This window comes from Pseudorasbora parva, chromosome 23 (genome assembly GCF_024679245.1).
Source record: "Pseudorasbora parva isolate DD20220531a chromosome 23, ASM2467924v1, whole genome shotgun sequence".
Lineage (NCBI taxonomy): Eukaryota > Metazoa > Chordata > Actinopteri > Cypriniformes > Gobionidae > Pseudorasbora > Pseudorasbora parva.
Window position 1 is genome coordinate 21,676,534 of NC_090194.1, and position 20,179 is coordinate 21,696,712.

Here is a 20,179-nt window from a genome sequence, read left to right on the forward strand (position 1 = left end):
GGCTTTGTAGAAATGTATGTCTCATGATTATGCATCTATTTATTTAACAACATGTGTTTTATTCTACCACTTGAAAATGCAATAGATCGTTTTAAGGCCTGTACTGTGGCAGAGAGAAGACGGAAAGGAAAGACAGCCACTGTTACATTCAAACATTTTGGCATGCCGGGCTGCTTTAAGACGGATTATACACCTCAGAATCCAGCTCCATTTCAAAAGACTGATTTGCAAAACACTCAGTCACATAAGCCAAAACAGCCGCAGACTCTGGCCAATGAGGATTCAGATTCTTCCAGCAGTTCAGTACCAGTTATGGATCACACAGCTCACTCCCAAAGCTTGCTGGGAAAGAAAGCATTTACACTTGGAAGAAATTACAGTAAATGGGACACAAAATATCAAAGTCCATTGGACAAAATTTCCACCATAGTGTATTCTTCACGCTTGGTTAGGGATCCGCGTCTGTCTAGACAAGAAGCAAACCAACAGACCAACTGCTTAGAGGCCGAGGAAGAAAACACCGGCCCAGAATGTGATAATAAAAGCAGCCAACTAGCCTGTCAAAACCAAAAAGACAATTATGGCAATAAGTCTGATTCAAAAGAGCCATCAAACATGGACCAGAAGGAAGCTCAAAAACATAATGATTGTTCCCTAAAATCCTCAATGATTGATCAATGTGTGCCTATCCCAGCATTGCCCTCAATGAAGTTATTCAAAATGAAATTCCAGAAATATGCTGCATACTTTAGAATGAATGAGGAAGAGAGGCATCGATCAATCTGGTTACAAGAAAACATGTCATCAGAACAAAAGCAAGAACTAACGGACCGCATACATTTCTATGAGGATTATTATGAGAAGTATAAAAATGGATTACTCTTCCAAAAAATCTCTGACACAAAGGAGACCTCCAGTCGGTCTCAACGAGTGCCCAAAGAAAATACTGTTTTACAGACAAAAGACACATACGAACAGAATCCATCCGAACTGTGCCAAGCACAACAACATGATGCTGCACGTTTTTCAGATGACTATGATTTTGTTAACAGGGATAGGCCTAAATGGAGTACAACACACATTCATGAGACCAAACATCTAGATCATCCAGAACCCAGTGCAGTAATGTTGACAGAAAAGGGACAGGATTACCTTCTACCAGAGACTCATCAGGAGGATGTCGACCATCCGAATGGATGTCTAATTCAGTCTTCAGATCAACTATTAGAGCAGTCCTTGGTTCTGGGTTCACCGAATCTCAACCTCAAAGATAAAAAAGCTGATACACAAAGTATTCAGTTTAATCTCAAGCACCCTTTAACTTCTGCCTCTAATGAAACTACGCTTAATTACAGCATTGAATGTGAGCGTGAGCTTTCCAGAAGTGCAGGAGAGGACGTGCAGAAGAATGAATCCTCTCCAGGTGTTAACTTGGATGAAAGGCCCAGCACTGAATCATCCATTGTGTATGCAAACAACACTATTGTCATGGATATTGCAAGCTGTGTCGAAGTCTCTATCTCCGGGACATCAGACAACTGTAATCTTAGTGCTGCCATGACAGTAAAGCAAAAGCAAAATGGGAAAAGTTGCAGTGTTCAAGAGATGGATTCATTTAGACAAGTAAAATGCATTAAACACTCTGAAATATCTCCAGAGCTTGATATAGAAACAGTACAGCTGGACTATAGTGCTCACAGGGAATTGTACAAAAGACTTCAACTTGATCAACTATTACCAAGCAAAAATCAAAAGCATGTTTTCTCGTCAAGGGCTTATCTAACACCCAGAGATATGGGCAGACCCACAGACACAATTTCCAAGCCAAAAAATCAAAGCAAATATCACAGCAAAGCTGAAACATGCTCAGAAGATCTCCATCTCATAGTTACTCTAAAGGCCAACAAAATGCCTGCTTATGAAAGAGAAATGCTTTCTCTCACTGAAAGATTTTCAAAAATCAAAGCCTTTCAAAAGAAATTGAGTGGAAGAAACAACAAAGTGGTTCAAACCCCAGGGACCCAAATGTGCAGCAATGAAGGACACAAAAGAACTGCAACATGTAATGCTGAACTAATACAATTACTAGCTCAGAGGTTCAGTAAATCTAAAATAAGCAAGAGCTTGAGCAGACCAGGCAGTCTCAAAACACAGCACACAGGTCACTACTCTCGGAAGAGAAGCAAATATGTCAGGAAGACACATTTTTGTAAAGCAAAGAAGAATCTTAGCAGAAGAACTGTGTCAGCTAAGACTGTCAATGAGATGGTACACATCAAGGCAACACCAGACTCTTCAAACGGTCTGTTACATTTATCTGAAAAAGATCAAGACCCAGACTGTAATTTATGTGTAATTTCTAACATATCTGATACTGGCGATGACAGACAGTGGTTACACATTCAGAGTTGTCAGAAGGCTAATGCTTTTAGGAGTATAGTCCAAGATCAATGTTGTCCAACCGTGTCTGTTATCAGAAAACATCTCACACAACCCATAGGTTTCAACACTATTCCTGAGGCCAAAGAGGAAACAATAAATCCTACAGAACCATGTTCAGAAGATCTCTGTCAAAGTAATTCAGTCTACTCTGAGAAGGCATCAAAAGATTTAAATTCACACCTAATCTCAGTAATGGTGGATGGAGGAGAACAAGTTAGGACAACTAAAAACACTGCAAAACAAGACAAAACACCCTTGATTACAAGCACTAACAAAGATTATGGAAGTATCACAGAGCGCAAGGAGGAGACTAGCTTGAATCCATTAAGCAAGGAACATTTCACAATGAAAATATCAGTAGATGACAATGTAGATGCTTCTGAGAGCTTGAGTATTCATGATTATGAAACATCAGAGACAAACAGTGATATGACCGCAAGCAATACAAGCAGCAGTCACACAACTGAACATACAAACATGACTCCAGAAGCCAAAGTGATTAATACTATCAATAATGCATCTGAGACAGAGACCATCAAATTTAAACAAAATACAAGTTCTCCAGATGTACAACAAATGCCAGTAAATATTTCAAATATAAACCAATCATGTCTCAGAATTTCTACCACATCTAATGGCAGCAGTGTTTGGAGTACTGATACAGAGGTGTTGGAAGACGCCACATTAGATTCAAAGCAGTGTGGTCTACAGGCTTTGGACTGTGCATCAAATAATGTTGTAGATCTTACTGTTGATGATCCAGCTTTGATTGGCCAACGTGAGATTCCTTCAGAGCACATAAAGAGCAACAACCCCAATTTGCTTTGTTCTAACAACTCACCAAGTACTCACATAGTCAAAGACAAATGTGATCTATCAAGGCTAGAGCAAAACAAAAAAGATGACGCAAACTCACCAGAAACCCAGCTTATTTCCAAACTAAGAGATTATTTGACCAAATTTGAGTCCACTGTCAAGAAACAAGAAGCAGTGAATGAAGATCTAAAAGAAAGACCAGTGATGTGGATAACACTTGACAGCACGGCACATAAACAGCAGTTGTTTGAAAAAGGCCAGTACTGTATGGTGAATCTTCCCTGCCTGATGCCTTCTGAACGTGACACTGCTACAAAAGACAATTCCAGTGAATGCACCAACCCCCCTGTTCAAACCCAGAAGGTTCCTCAAGGTGAACAGGCTCAAACGGTAGCTGATGTTTGCCTGCTAGTTCCTGTTGAATCTAAGAGAGGCAGACGATCTTCTCACACCAAACGCACCAAAAGATCAAGAAGGAGCTCAGTCACAAGTGTCAGCCCTGACAGTACCAGTGTATTGGATACGGTAAAAGATAACAAAAGTCCTCATCCCTTGGCCCAGGTGAACGACCCGAAAGCTGGTTCCCCAGAAATTTCCATCAACAACACCTACAATGCACAGTTCCAGATGCAAAGAAAGATCACAACTGTCCAACAAAATCCCTCAGAAAATGTGGATACTTTATGTGAACGAAATAGTTTAGGGAACCAGTCTTTGACCACAATAGAAATAATTGATGATGGCAATGTAAGCAGTACATTCGCTGACACTGAGTACAGCATCAGTGACATTTCAAACACTCTTAGACTAGCTGACGAAACAAATTTGTTAACCGAACTCGAATCTTTGCAGTCCAAATGCAAAAACATGTTGCAGCATTTTATCTCTTGTTTTGAACGAGACCAGAAAGTGCCATTCAACCAGTCTTTCGTTTCAAGGTGTCTTGTCTTAGAACAATATTTAGACCATCCACCCGCAGAAGTTGACCTGAAGTATGAAGCAGTGAACTCTTACTTGGAGTTGCAGATGATGATGGAAGCTTGGCAGTTTGTAGAAAATAAAATTAACTTCATGCAAGGTAAACCGACATTTAGAAGTTTGCTTTGGTATGACCCCTCTCTTTATGGTGAACTCTACAAAGGGGAGGTTGGATTTCAGCAGCAGTCGTCGTTGTTTGCATCTTTTCAAAAGATCTTGGCACAAGAGGGCTATTGCAAACTGCAGGAATACTACAGTGCAGTGTCCTCCTTGCACCGACAGCTCCATGTGGCCCCTGATGCATCTTATTACATGTATTTGAAGAGCAAGCGTGAGCTCCTCGAGGCTGAGGCTGCTCTCAGAAATCCCCACGATATTAAAAGCTTCTTTTTATCTGTACCAATTGCTGCGATGATCAATTTTGGAGACAATTTGGAAAGACTGGAAAAGGTCTACAAAGTCATAATGACTTTTGTGGAAACACCATCCGATCAGTTGCCAGGGACATTTGACGTGGGGAAAGCAGAGCATCTGTCCATTGCATGCAGATATCTCCAAGAAAAAGCCCTTTTCTTGAAATCGTGCAAAGAAGTGATTAGCAAAATATCATGGTTTGGAATTGAGCACCTTCTTTATGATGCCTCTAAGGTTCTCGTGTGGCAAGACATGGTTCATGGTGCACCAAGTGAGGCTCTCAAGACATATAAGAATTCAAACCCGCAGATTATTTTTGGGGTGACAGAGTCAGGTGTTGCTCTCGTGAACAAAGTGAAACAGCCTTCTACGTCCGTGGATGGAGCAGAGACGAAACAAAAGAGTGATGCTCCACGGAAACGCAAAAGTTTACAGTTGCGGATGCCCACTCAACCTAGTGTTGCACAGGTAAGATTTCACTCAGAAATATTTATGCCAATATGAAATCAAAATGGGTTTGAGTGTGAATGATTCAAGCTTCATGTTATTCAAAGAAAACAATTGTTTGGCTTGCTTATCTTTAAGTAAAATGTAATAACTTTCTCAGAAATTACTTTCTCCTTTCCTCATAATGCTTATAATGCATTATTTGAGCAAACTCTTACTTTGTCTGGCTCTTTACATTAACTATAACAACTATTTTTCTCGATCCAATCAGTTCCCAGTGAATAAAGTCCTTCCATACATGTTTTCTCATTGAATCTTCTTTCAAATAGAAATACATCACAATATTGATTGCACAGGGCTCTTTGACTAAAAGTTTTTTATTGGCGTCTGTGGTTCCATGAAGAACCTTCAACATGCATGGAACCTTTCCATTGTACAAAAGGTTCTTTAGAGTGAATTTAAAAAAAATGTTATTCACACTAAGAAAAAAATGGTTCTGTGAAGAACATTTTTTACTGCAAGGTTCTTTGGGGAATCAAAAATGTTTTTTTTCTATGGCATCACTGGGAAAACCCACCTTTACTTTTAAACCCACCTGTTAAGGATGTTAGAGTTGCTTTTTGGATGATAGAGATATTTAAATAAATTATATTTGAAAGAAAAAACATTGTGTGTCTTTCTAAATGTTTTTATTATTTTATAATCTAGAGTATAAAGGTTGACAATGAGGTGGCTTACAACATGGCTAAAAGGAGGTAGGAGACATTTTTAATATAAAGATTTTTTAAAGGCATTAATGTGTTGCTAATAAATGTTTCCAACGTCCTCAGGGCATCTCATCCACCCGTAACACAATGTAACATAAGTAACGGTGTAAACCCCCTTTTCCAAACAACTCCTGCAACCCACGTTGAGATCCCAAGGCCTTACTATCTTCCTCACAGAGTGGATCCGGGTCATTGGAGAAAGGTTGGAAGCACTGCTGCGGACTGGAATGCGTCTTTACCTTCCACATCTCATGCACACACTGAAGTAAATCCTCATTTTATCTCTAAAAGACAAGTGACTTTATCACACTCTGACGAGAGAAGATCTTTAGCAGATGTACAAAAAGCTAAATGGCCTTCAGTCTCGGTTCCACAAGCAACTTTACGAAGAGATTGTGGTGTTACACATTCAGCATTTGACAGTATTAAATATCGACAAAATAACACTGCAGCTTATCTTCCTTCACTCTCACAAGAACAAGTAAACCAGTTCAGTTTAGCCATGACTCGACCTTATAATTTACCAAATTTTCCTTTGAATGCAAATGTGGTACCTCCTGCTCTGTCAGTCCAGGCTATGACACACGCGCCTATGCCCAGCCCGATTACAGCCATTCATTACCCATACTTCCTTCTCAATGGACAGACATACACCACAGGCTCCAATGCAGCCATTCACCCTGAGACTAGATATTATCCCAACACCATGGGCTAATGAACTACAAGTTACAAGTGAATCACATACATATGTATCTTTGTCTTTGACAATTTTATTTACAGGAAAGTTACATCAAAGAACTGGTTTTACATCTTAAACTAAAATCCCACTGATAGAAACATGCGCTTGGTACTTTTAAGCAAATGTACTTTAATGTGACGTTGATGTATAACATTTTCAAGTAAACCCATCCATTCACTGTATGTAAAAGTGTTTTGTACAAACAGTTTATTGTGGTATTTATTGCAATTTAACATTTATTGTGTGAATGTAATGTGAATAAAGAAATTATTTGATAATTCTACTCATTTCTGAAATATAATGGCCAGTTAATATACTGGCCAGTTAGCTCACTGCATTGTTTGTGACAAAACATGACACTTATACACTATTCATTATTATGGCATTGGTAAGTCCAGCCACACCATGTATTTTACATAACTAACAGTAATACTCTGCTTAGTGGTGTTTAGAAATGACTCACGAGGGATAACTAACTGCTTTACATTATGCATTATTATTATTATTATTATTATTAGATGCAGATATGTATGTGATGTCCAATAGTTTTCCCACTGTACAGTCTTCATTGAAAAAAATGTTACAAATCTATTCAAATCTATCTTTCATTTCTGAGCTGTCCGTGGTCTTCCTGGCACAAGGGGCAGCAGAGCGTTCGGTGGAATGCCTTTCTAATGACGTCACGGGCGGCGAACGCACAGCAGCGGCCATTACACAGCGCGTTTATGAGGAAGGTCGGAAGCGAGACGAGTCAACGGAAAATTCCTTAACGACTGATTCCAGATACCGTGAAAGGACAGATATCCGTTTCCACCAAGCCTAGATTTAAAAAACACCGTGACACGGCATTTGGTGTCTAATGAGCTGATATCCGAGTTGAACAGATCCGAGTTGCTTCGCGTCGGCCCAGCGCGTGAGTGTGGCAGTGTTCAGTGCGCGCGCACTCACTGCTGATTTAATTACCGAAGAATCCGTGAGAATTACTGCAGAATAGCGCCGGTGATGGATGATAAAACGTTCACGAAAGAATTAGACCAATGGGTCGAACAGCTGAACGAGTGCAAACAGCTGACCGAGAACCAAGTGAGAACACTCTGCGAGAAGGTAAAGAAAATCTCGTGTTTTATCATTAACGTTAGCTAATGTTTATAATTTAATAAACGTTAAACGATTCTAATAAACGTAACATTTGACGTTAATGAGCGCTCTTTTAGAAAATAAAATGTAACGTTAGGCATCTAGTATCATATCAATTCAAAACAATTTTGATGCAACTAATGGGATTTACATTTAAACATACACTGATATAGACATTTTAGCAGTTACTTTAACGTAACTTATTGTATTCTTAATTGTAGCATAGTATAAATACTAACTGTTTTGATTATTTTTTTAAACGAGAGGAAGTTCGCTATAAATCTTCAACATAAGTATATTGTTATACTTACGTTACAGTAATAGAATAGAGAACTCCTTAGTACTTTTGTAACCTGCTCACAGATGTTGTCTAGAAATTCTATCTACAGGAGGTATCCCATAATGACTAAGTTAGTGGAGATCTATCTTGGCGATTTAATAATTCTCATATTGCTCACCAAAACGTGTCGAGGACCTCTCAAAATGATGCTCCTGATTTGCTTTTTTTGTCTCTGTACATTTAATAGAATGTAATGCGATGGTGTTAAAGTTATTGTAGCATAATTTTGACTGATGTAACACCATAGCCCACACCTGTCAGTGTATGTGTCATATGTCAGTCTTTGTTACATAAATGTCTTTTTTTGTTGTTATTGCAGTCTATATAACTTGAAATTGACTGCCTGTTTGGTTAAATAGTAACATCCAGTGGAGACGGTCTAGTTGCTTCTGTTTACACTCACTACACTGTTGTTTACATGTGACCCCGATGTTACCTCACATCTGTCTGATGTCACTATGACTCCATGGATCTAGGCTCTGTTGAATAAGTCCTGAGAAGATCTGAAGATTTACCAAAACATTGCGTGGTCATCTGTTTGATATAACTAAAGGCCTAAAATAATACAAGAAAGTTAAAAATAATCTTATCCATTATGATATGATGATATTGAGGTATTGCTTAATATAGAAACCCAAAGAGGTGTGTTTCATAACTGTCACAACTTGCCATTCGGAAGTTTTGAATGAGAAATGTCTTTTTCATTGAGTTGGCAAATAGTCTTCATATAAATGATCCTTTCACGTCATGATCTCTTTTGTTTTGATGCCTTTCTAAGAATATCAGACAAACGCCTTTGGTTGCTGCATCGCAAGCTGCATCACATGTACTATATATATATATATATATATATATATATATATATATATATATATATATATATATATATAGCATTATATATATAAATAAAACCTACTAAACTGTTTCCTACTGTACTAAATAGACATGAGACCAAAGGTCTCTATGGAAACACACTCAAATTGTCTCCATGGTGATGGGGGTTGTTCTCGCTGCAGGTATTGATTTGATTTCACAGCGATACAGAGCGCACAAACATGCATGTCCATCAGATAAGTACTGTGGTGTCTTTTAATATTTCATGTTATTTCATGTTACATGTCAGCATGGTCTATTAACTTCAGACAATCACTCAGACAGTTCTTTATAGAAGCAGCCTGTCTTTTTATTCTCAATTCAGCATCATTTCAATAAAGGCAGGATGTGTCAGAAGTGCAGTTTTGTGTTAGTGAGATTGTGTTCACAGTGTAGTTATAACTGCATACTCAAAGTTTGAATGGTGCTTGACTTGTGTGGACCAGAATAAGACCCATGAGTTCATGCCCAGGCAATTGGTGCTCTGTTTGTTAAAGTCACTAAATGAGTGTAATAGTTCCTCTTGCTTTATCAAACACCATTAATGAGTGTGGAAATTGTCTAAAGCAGTCCTGGTCCGTCAGTTGTGGAATAAGGCTGTTTATGGCTCCTTCTTAAGCTTAAAGTATACTTCAGGTTTTTTTTATTTCATTTTTTTTTTTACATGGATGCGAGCGTACAACCTTGAAAAGTTTACTTCTTTTGACTCGTATGCATGCGGTCGGGGCATCCATAGTTTTGAGTCAAAGATGCTCTAGTGGGTTGAAATCTGGTGACTGTGGGGGCCATTTTAGTACAGTGAACTTAGTTCAAGAGTTCACTGTACTAAAATGTTCTTAGTTCTTCGGTTCAAGAAACCAATTTGGTATGATTCAAGCTTTAGGACATGGTGCATTATCCTACTGGAAGTAAATGGACTGCATTTATATAGCGCTTTTAACAGACCCTATGGCCATCCAAAGCGCTTTACATTTTTGCCTCACATTCACCCATTCATACACCGACTGCGATGTCTGCCATGTAAAGCTCATCAGGAGCAGCTGGGGTTAGGTGTCTTGCTCAAGGACACCTCGACACTTGGTCAGGTGGAACCGGGGATCGAACCACCAACCTTTCGGTTTGTAGACAACCTGCATGAACCACTGAGCCACTGCCGCCCCAACGATGGAAGTAGCCATCAGAGGATGGGAACATGGTGGTCATAAAGGGATGGACATGGTCAGAAACGATGCTCAGGTAGGCCGTGGCATTTAAACAATGCCCAATTGGCAGTAAGGGGCCTAAAGTGTGACAAGAAAACATCCCCCACACCATTACACCACCACCACCAGCCTGTACAGTGGTAACAAGGCATGATGGATCCATGCTTTCATTCTGTTTACGCCAAATACTGACTCTACCATCTGAATGTCTCAGCAGAAATCAAAACTCATCAGACCAGGCCACATTTTTCCAGTCTTCAACGCATTTTCGCCCACAGGACTGCCGCATACTGGATGTTTTTCCCTTTTCGCACCATTCTTTGTAAACCCTAGAAAAGCTTGTGCGTGAAAATCCCAGTAACTGAGCAGATTGTTAAATACTCAGACCGGCCTGTCTGGCACCAACAAACATGCCACGCTCAAAATTGCTTAAATCACCTTTCTTTCCCATTCTGACATTCAGTTTGGAGTTCAGGAGATTGTCTTGACCAGGACCACACCCCTAAATGCATTGAAGCAACTGCCATGTGATTGGTTGATTAGATAATTGCATTAATGAGTAATTGAACAGGTGTTCCTAATAATCCTTTAGGTGAGTGTAAGTATATGATTAGGGCTGCACGATTAATCGAAATCGAACCGCAATCGCAATTTGGCTTGTGTGCGATTATGAAAGCTCAAAGGCTGTGATTTTAATGAAATAAATAAATGCCCAGTGTGTTAGCGAAGAGCAGCTCTGTGATAAACGCTGCTCCGTCTGAAAGACTGCGAGTTTGAGTCCCTTATAACGTGCGTTTAAAAAAGCAACACGTGTCAAACATCTTCACAAACTAGTGAAGCGTTTTATAAACCTGTTCAACAAAAGACAACGTTTAATAACATGTTTTACCTCACTTTATATCGTCAGTCGAGTGTTTGTGAGCTGATGTGGCTTCTCAGAGTGAGGCAGACGATGTGTTATTTTATAGCATTCTATGTCAATCAGCACTGCATTATAAAACACTTTATTATTATGAAAATACCCTCGACGGATTGAAGAACTCAAATACACCATATTTTGCTGCAGTTGTGTTTATTGTCGTCATGTTTAATCAAAGCGTCTCTATCTTCTGTTTACAGCGTTAGCTTCACATCATGGTGATTTCCTGAAAACTAACGTCAATTACTTCTCTAAAGGCAAATGTGGTGTTTTCCGCTCGAGGGCGCCCTCTGGCTTTCAGTATGAATTAAAAACTTGTGGGTCATCAATAATGCTTAATTCATTTTAAAACTTAATAAACTTTAAAAATTATAAATTTGTTGGACAATCCATGTTTTTCCTCAATGTACAGGAGTTTTTTCCCCCACAGTGGATGCACAAGAGGTTCATATTTCATATTAAAGACAGACTTTAAGAATAACTCCTTAGGCTTAGACCTTTCTAATGTTTTTTTTTAGTCATAGGCTGTCTATATATTAATAGGTAACCCAGCAGTTTCTTTTTCTTTTGTAAAATAAGTTTTCTGTAAAATATTACAAAAATAACGCACTTTTCATGTGTAAAAAATTATAATAACAATAATCGCATTTTAAATCGCAATCGCAATTTTACCCAGAATAATCGCAATTATATATTTTCACCAAATCGTGCAGCCCTATATATGATGTATGTAGTGTCATGGCATCTTTTTTTTCAAGGCGTACCGTTAAAGAAAGCAATACTCACGTCTTCCGGACATCCTGTAGAATTCAACCAATTGAAAAAAAATCCAGTTTCCAGTTAAACGTGCTATATACATCAGGTGTTCAGCCAGTGGTCTGTGAGCGTAACGCCTAGCACAGGCTAGGCATGACTTTGACCCACTGAATGCCTTTATCAGTACAACAGTACAACACTTTTTTTATTTTTTTACAAATGACATAGTCATTATTAGGGATGCACCAATACCAGTACTTGGGTGTCGGTCCGATACTGTCTGTCCTCAAGTAAAACTACTCCAATACAACCACACCAAATACCACTTATTGGCAATACGTCTTCGGATGCTGAAACGCGCAAAAAGTTATAGTCGGCGATACAGATTTAATTAGGCTTTGATTCTCATGTTAACATCTCCGAGTTTCACCCAGTTGAATGTTAAAATGTCAGCAAAAGCATCAAATATTTACTTTGTTACAGTCATAAAGGGAAAAACATCTGATGAAAATAAAACATTGCTAGAAGAACTATAATGGTATTATTAAAGTGTTAGTTCACCCAAAAATGAAAATTCTGTCAATAATTACTTACCCTAATGTCGTTCGACACCTGTAAGACCTCCGTTCATCTTCGGAACACAAATGAAGAAATTTTTGTTGAAATCCGATGGCTTGGAAAATCTGTCATTGAAAGCAATGTAATTTCCTCTCTCAAGACCCATAAAAGGCACTAAAGACGTCGTTACAAAGCCCATCTCACTACAGGGTTCTACAATACTTTTATGAAGCGACAAGAATAGTTTTTGTGGGCAAAAAAACTAAATAACAACTTGTATAGTGATGTGCCGATTTCAAAACAAAGATTCGAACGTTTATGAATCAGTGTATCGATTCGGATCGCCAATTTCAGCAGTTTGGCAGTTGCTGACTCATAACGGTTTGAAACAGTTTCTTTTTTGTGTGAACTAATCCTTTAAGTACTCGTATTAGTGCTCGGTATTGGCAAGTACCCAAATGTAAGTACTTGTACTTGGTCTGAAAAAAGTGGTATCTGTGCATCCCTAGTCATTATCCAAAAGTTAATTACAAATTATGACAGAGTTCTAGGCACATTATAATTCCTCTTTAAATTACAGAACTAGTGTTCTGAGAAAATATTTCTTTCGAGAGCAATAAATGATTGACTTGATGTTATGGCAGACACTGCTGGATTCGTTCGGTGGTCGAACTGTCCATTGGGCGTTTTGAAAAGGTTCGATGACAGTACTGTACAACCGCTGCTGCACGGAGGTGTGCTGTTGATGTCATGTTGCTGTTGATGACAGACAGTATCCTAATGATAGCTCCTCCTTTGATCTTCACAACATTATGAAAAATACCACTGTATTTGAAGGATAGAATTTGAAGGAAACGGTAAGATTTGCACGTTTAAAAAGTATGTTTACTCTGAAAATACTTTAGATGGCTTTTATGGGTATTTTGTTGTAGTTTTTATTTATTCTAAAACAAGACAAGGATAATAATTGTTTTTTTGTAATGCGATTGCACAAAATGGCATTTATAGTCTGTCTCATTATCCTCATGTCTTGTACTGTTAAATGTGGCATCATGTAGATGGGAATATGCAGAAATGCAGATGATGTTGTGCATAGTAAATCATAGGCGTTGCAACTCCATATATAGATATATAGGGAATTTTGCGCAGGTACTGGCGTATTGCATAAATCTGAAAACCTTTTTGCGTGTGCACGCTTTTAGGGCGAAATCTACGAAAGGTTTTACACATGAGGCCCCTGTACTCTTACTGTGACTGATACACTGTCCTTCTTACATCCGCAGGCTAAAGAGATTCTCACTAAGGAGTCGAATGTACAGGAGGTGCGCTGCCCCGTCACAGTGTGTGGAGATGTGCACGGCCAGTTTCATGATCTGATGGAGCTCTTTAGAATTGGTGGGAAGTCACCTGACACCAACTACCTGTTTATGGGCGACTATGTAGACAGAGGATATTACTCAGTGGAAACAGTCACACTTCTTGTTGCACTAAAGGTACATTTACTATATTTGCTATGATGATGGTCTTGCAAACATTTTAGACTTGACACTCCATTTGTCTACTTGATTTGTAGGTTCGCTATCCAGAACGCATCACGATATTGCGAGGTAACCACGAGAGCAGACAGATCACACAGGTGTACGGTTTCTATGACGAGTGCTTGAGGAAATATGGCAATGCAAACGTCTGGAAGTATTTCACAGACCTCTTTGACTACCTACCCCTCACAGCACTGGTGGATGGACAGGTGAGGAATCCTCCTCTTCTGGGAAATGCACAATATTAAAGAGTTAGTTTACCCAAAAATGAAATAGATGTCATTAATGACTCACCTTAATGTCGTTGCACACCTGTATTCAGTCTATGCACACTGTACTGTCCATGTCCAGAAAGGGAATAAAAACATAATTAAAGTAGTCCATATGTGACATCAGTTGGTTGGTTAGAATCTCTTGAAGCATCAAAATGAATTTTGGTCCAAAAGTAACAAAAACTACGACTTTATTCAGCATAAGTCTTCTCTTCCGTGTTTGTGTTTAAACCTCAAATAAAGATTCAAATGGCCATGAATCAGTGAATCGATCAATGATTCGGATTGCCAATGCCACGTGATTTCAGCAGTTTAGCCCACAAGTCAAACTGTCAAACTGCTGAAATCACATGACATTGACAATCCGAATCTTTGATCGATTCACTGATTCATGGCCGTTTTAATCTTTATTTGAGGTTTAAAAACAAACGCGGAAGAGAAGACTGATGCTGACGTAGTTTTTGTTATTTTTGGACAAATGTATTTTCGATGCTTCAAGAGATTCCAAATAACTATGTCACATATTGACTACTTTGATGATGTTTTTATTAGCTTTCTGGACATGGACAGTATAGTGTGCATACACTTGGATACACTCTTGGACTAAATATAAAATATCTTAAACTGTGTTCTGAAGATGAACGGAGGTCTTACGGGTGTGGAAAGACATTAGGGTGAGTCATTAATGACACACATTTCATTTTTGGGTGAACTAACCCTTTAAGAATAATACCAACTTCTCTGCCGTAGAATGCTTTTACACCTGCTGATGGTCGTCAATAACTGTTATACCTTTTGCTCTCTATCTGTCAGATCTTCTGCCTGCATGGTGGTCTCTCTCCGTCCATAGACACACTGGATCACATTCGTGCTCTAGATCGTCTGCAGGAGGTGCCACATGAGGTCAGTATAACCACAGGTCTCATCCTGCATCCAGTGGCTTTAAGAAAGGGGGGATCAGTGTGTGACGTATGGCTGGTCCCAATGCCATTTTTTTGAGCTTCGAACCTTTGGTGGTAATCAACACCAAATATTCAAAGCTTCAGTGGGAGGGGGCTAAACATATTCTTCTCTCTAATAAAGGCAGGAATCTCGAAGCGGCTCGCCGCATACGGCAGGGCTTGTATCAGAGGTGTCCAATCCTGCTCCTGTCCTGCAGAGTTTAGCTTAAACCCCAATTAAACACACCTGTACCAGCTAATCAAGGTCTTATTTGGCATACTAGATACTTCCAGACAGGTGTGTTGAGGCAAGTTGGAGCTAAAATCTGCAGGACACTGGCCCTCCAGGACCGACTTTGGACACCCCTGGCTTATATGCTTCAGAAACGGACACTTCACTAGTGATACAAAATACACTGGTCTGTTACGTCCCAGTAACAAGCTCTTATATCTTGCAGTAGATTTATTTAGATTAATAAGAATTAGTAATAGGCTTGCTGCGATTGTCTATGTTACCAGTGTTCAGGCATAATGCAGTTTACATCACTTGCCCAGTGCGGCACCGCCCCTAGTGTCGTTTTGATATCTGAAAATAATTATCATCGCAAATAAGTCTTTCCTGTAGCTCAATGAGTAGAGCATGGCGCTAGCAACGCCAAGGTCATGGGTTCGATTCCCAGGGAAAGCAAGAATTGACAAAAATGTCAAATGTGTACCTTGAATGCAATGTAAGTCCCTTTGGATAAAAGCGTCTGCCAAATGCATAAATGAAATGAAATGAAATAATTAAATTTAATAGATTTTTAAAAAAATAGTTAAATAAAAAAAATTAAAAAAACATTTTGCTGTGGTACCAAAATGGGTAATGTACCGTAAAATCTTTATGGTGTTGGTACCGACTACTGGAACTTCTACTGCACTCTTTCAGGTGTAAAACAGTTTGGATAGTTAATATGACAATTATGATTCATTATTTAAGAGTTTTAAGTATTGTATAACATGAGTAGCTCTCAACGACTTTCATTTTTAAAAAGTAGCTCTCAAATGAAAAAAGGTTGGAGACCCCTGCTCTGGTAGGTTGTAGCGCTATCCTATCGCGTACAGAGGGAGTTTGAAAGACAACCGTTTATCCCGCCCCTCGGATTGAGCCCTGTCAATGGTGAGTTTCCAGACCAAACATCTTGATGTGGGTCTGGCTTGTCAGGCTAAGCACAATGGCCAGTCAGAGCAGAGGTGATTTCACTTAAAGCATCACACACATACCTTTGACAACCCTACAATGCAATTTGCTCTAAGTAATTAATTGGCATCCCTAGTTCTGATTTGAATAGTCAACAGAAATACAGGACACAACTTCATAACTGAAATTCTCAGGTAAAATGTGTCTAGTCATTCAATCTGGTAAACGCACTGTACAGCTCTAGTCGCCACTGCTGTGAGGCAAAATGGATGAAGCGTCTGTAGGTCACACTCATTCACTGTCACCTGCAGTACATTATGGGCTTTCAACTGCTCTTATCCAAATCAGATTCATGGGTGTTGAGCTGAACTCTTGTGACCGTGCAGACCTGTAGAACCTTGTCTCTTCAACTTTCATTAGCTCTTCAGATGAAGTAACCAAGATACCAGCTGTACTTGTAAATGTCAAGAGTAATTAAACTAAGTTTAAGATATATGGCATCTATAAAACACATTCTCATGAGTGCTTTCACTGGTTTGAGGGGATTGGCTGTAAATCAGTGTGTGTGTGTGTGTGTGTGTGTTTCAGGGACCCATGTGTGACCTGCTGTGGTCAGACCCTGATGATCGTGGTGGCTGGGGAATCTCTCCACGAGGAGCTGGTTACACCTTTGGACAAGATATTTCTGAGACCTTTAACCACGCTAACGGCCTCACGCTGGTGTCCCGTGCCCATCAGCTGGTCATGGAGGTGAGAGCCACAATTCAACTTTTTAAAACCCTTCAGTGGAATGAAAATTTAGATCAGATCATATAAAACCACTACTATTTTTTTTTTTTTTCAGGGTTACAACTGGTGTCATGATAGGAACGTTGTCACTATCTTCAGTGCGCCAAACTACTGCTATCGCTGTGGAAACCAGGCAGCTATTATGGAACTAGATGATACCCTTAAATATTCGTTGTAAGTTACACTTATTATGAAAATCATAAAGTGTGATGTCAAGAACAAGTCTGACCAGTTAATTAATGGTTTTACTAAAAATGAAAATGAAGCCTATTTCTAGGAATATAAAGATTTTCCACCTTTGTGGCATTATCTTCATATAGTGACATGATTTTCATGGCTATTGAAGTGCCCCGTATTATGCTTTTTTGTAAATGACCCTTCATGTAGAGCGTAATATAGCTGTTTGTGAATGTAATGTCTGCAAAGTTTTAAAGATCAAGTTCTGAAGCTATTGTCTCCTACAAAAAGAAGTGATTCTGAACTACTGAAACTAGTCATCAGCAATTCCAGTCTTGCATCTGCAACACATTTATGTGGATTTGTAACAAATGACCACCTATGCTCTTCATTGGCTGAAAAGCAACATGCTGTTCATGATTACATCAGATTGAGCCATCAGACCAAGTAGACCAATCACAACTGACTGGACCATCTAACCAATAAGAGCAGAGCAGGCTCTTGGGAAACAGGGGTTTAGAATGTTTAGACTTACTCCTTTATCGAGACATTTCAGACACTGATACCCCTTTTCCAGAATGAACCGGGTGCTAGTTCAGAGCCAGTGCTAGTGCCAGTTCATAGTTGGTTTGACTGAGGAGCCTTCTAAGAAACGTTTTCTTTCCCACATACTTAGAGCCACAACAGAGGTTGGTCTTACGTCACTGTATACGTCTTTCTTAGCAACGCTAACAGAGCAGCTGGAAACACACACATCAGGTATGTTCTAGATGCATCGACGCTGCGTGGACCGATCCACATATGATATCAAAATACAGATATTTGCTCTTGTTGTTACTTTGATGTCATATTGTGGTTGGGCTGCACAGCGCAGATGTATCTTGAACAAGCTTCCATCAACAATAGTGAACGTGCGTTACTATTGATTCACATAAATCATCGGCATCAAAACACAGCAAATCCAACGCATTCATGCAGTTCACCGTAATTTGTATAGACGGTGATTACAAACAAGCAGCAGATATTATCTCCATTAGCTGCTATTTAAAAAATGGTGATCTCAAGTTTGTGTTCATCTTGATGACCCCGCCCCTAGCGCCTGACGTAATCGGTTCTTACTTCTAGCCCAGCAATGTTTTGGTGCTACTTAAGAACCACTTTTCCTGGCTCGGAGCTGGTGCTTTGGGTATGGAAACAAATTTTTTTTTTTTTTGAAAAAATTCAAAATTTGAAACTAGGCTCTGACTCCGAACTAGCACCAGCACTGCCTTGGTGGAAAAGGGGTATGAGAGAAGTGCTGATGCTGCAGTGTATATAATGAGATAAATAAAAAATAATTTGATATTGGATGCATGTAAACATGTAAATGCGTGTAGGAGTCTCAAAAACAAAGTTAGGAGCCTGTAAAATAGTACAATATACAGGCAATTGAACCATGAACCATATTGCTGCAATGCAAACAGTCTTGCGCTGTATAAATGGATATGGATTCTGAAGAGCAGTTTTGACCGTTGCCATCTTGGCAGCGTATCACACTCAGATAACAGAAAATGGGCAAAGAGGCGAGACGTAGGCGGAGCTGAGGTGACGTGATGACTAACAGACAGCTGATCACTCACTGTCACTCAAAGTGGCCACGCCTTTAAGGCTTTATATAATGTAAATGAATTAGTTAGGAAAAGAGAAAAATTCACCCCCCTCACAGTTGTCATGAAGGGCAAAGTTTGCCATGTACACCAAAAACCACAAATTGTACCAGCCTGTAAAGACGTTTTTCTGCTGTTAAGGTTTGGCATTTTAACATGGGGCTCAATGAGATTCTGCTCTTTCTGCAGCCTGTCCCTAGTGGCCAGTTGATGAATTACAGTTTAAGTAACTTCTGTGGTATACAAAAAAAATCTTAGTAGTCCTGAAATGATGCTTCATTTTCATGCATTCTGCAATATACTATTTCTTACTAATTGAGTTTACTTACTAATTGAGTACACATTTTGAGTGAAATGTGACAGGATAGGTTTTCATGAGATTGATTTAGATTTTCTTTTTTCCTCAGCCTTCAGTTTGATCCAGCTCCTCGACGCGGAGAGCCCCACGTTACCCGCCGCACTCCCGACTACTTCCTATAAGCGAGCACTGGCCTGCCTCCAAAGACCTCTGATGCACACGAAAAATTGACAATTCCAAACATGCATACATCTATTCATCCTATGTGTATATAAAATGGGGGAAATGTTCTGACACAACACTAACACGGACCAAAATGTGCCATACAAGCATTTAATGCCCAAATCCGATCGCTCTGTCTCAGTACTGCTACAAAGTGTCTCGTTTTAGCCTTTAGTGCAAATTGCCTGCTGTATACAATGAATAGAGATGTTCCCTTCGTTCTTGAATTGTAAATTTCTCTGAGTAAAAAAAATAAGCAAGTGACTAGCTTTCTCTCACAGTATCACTGGAAAAAAAATATCCTTTACGTTGGCAATGCCAGGCATGTGAAAAACGGTAATATTTTATACAAGTGCACAAGCAGACATTCTTTCCTCTGTATTCACCAAAAAAACCACAAAAAAAATCCTATCGGGAAAGAATGTTGAAACCGAAGGATGTGCCTCTTCCATTCTGGGAGTGAATACACAAGTGTACATGGACTTTATCTGACTGTCCCTCTTTGTCTAATCTTACCATTTTCTTTTCTTTTGTGTTCCCGTCTTCTGTGTATTTGTTAATAAGTGATAGCCTCTTTGGTGTATTTGAACTAATAAAGTACTTTTAATCGCAAGCTACTCCAAAAATCACACACTAGTTGTGCTTTTATTGACATTGCTAATTGAGGATTTTTGTCTTTGAGAGTGAAACAATACTTGTGTAATCTGAACCCATATATTCAGAAACTT

General features: G+C 39.2%; 2 protein-coding genes across 5 annotated transcripts in view; both read left to right on the forward strand.

Moving 5' to 3' along the window:
• The window catches only part of LOC137062947 (uncharacterized), a 49,982-nt gene extending 43,101 nt beyond the window's left edge, over positions 1–6,881 (forward strand). For all 4 annotated transcript variants that reach the window (XM_067433908.1, XM_067433906.1, XM_067433907.1 and 1 more), the window contains exons 7-9: positions 86–5,118; positions 5,806–5,852; positions 5,928–6,881. In XM_067433908.1, coding sequence (XP_067290009.1) covers positions 86–5,118; positions 5,806–5,852; positions 5,928–6,579 — 5,732 coding nt within the window. In that variant the 3' untranslated portion in view covers positions 6,580–6,881. The remainder of the gene's footprint in view (positions 1–85; positions 5,119–5,805; positions 5,853–5,927) is intronic.
• Positions 6,882–7,267: 386 nt separating this feature from the next.
• ppp2cb (protein phosphatase 2, catalytic subunit, beta isozyme) lies at positions 7,268–20,080 on the forward strand. Its single transcript, XM_067434080.1, has 7 exons — positions 7,268–7,707; positions 13,672–13,881; positions 13,962–14,135; positions 15,012–15,101; positions 16,908–17,069; positions 17,164–17,282; positions 19,339–20,080. Exons 1-7 carry the CDS (start codon positions 7,606–7,608, stop codon positions 19,409–19,411), a joined length of 930 nt encoding a protein of 309 aa, XP_067290181.1. The 5' UTR covers positions 7,268–7,605; the 3' UTR covers positions 19,412–20,080.
• The last annotated feature ends 99 nt before the right edge of the window (positions 20,081–20,179 follow it).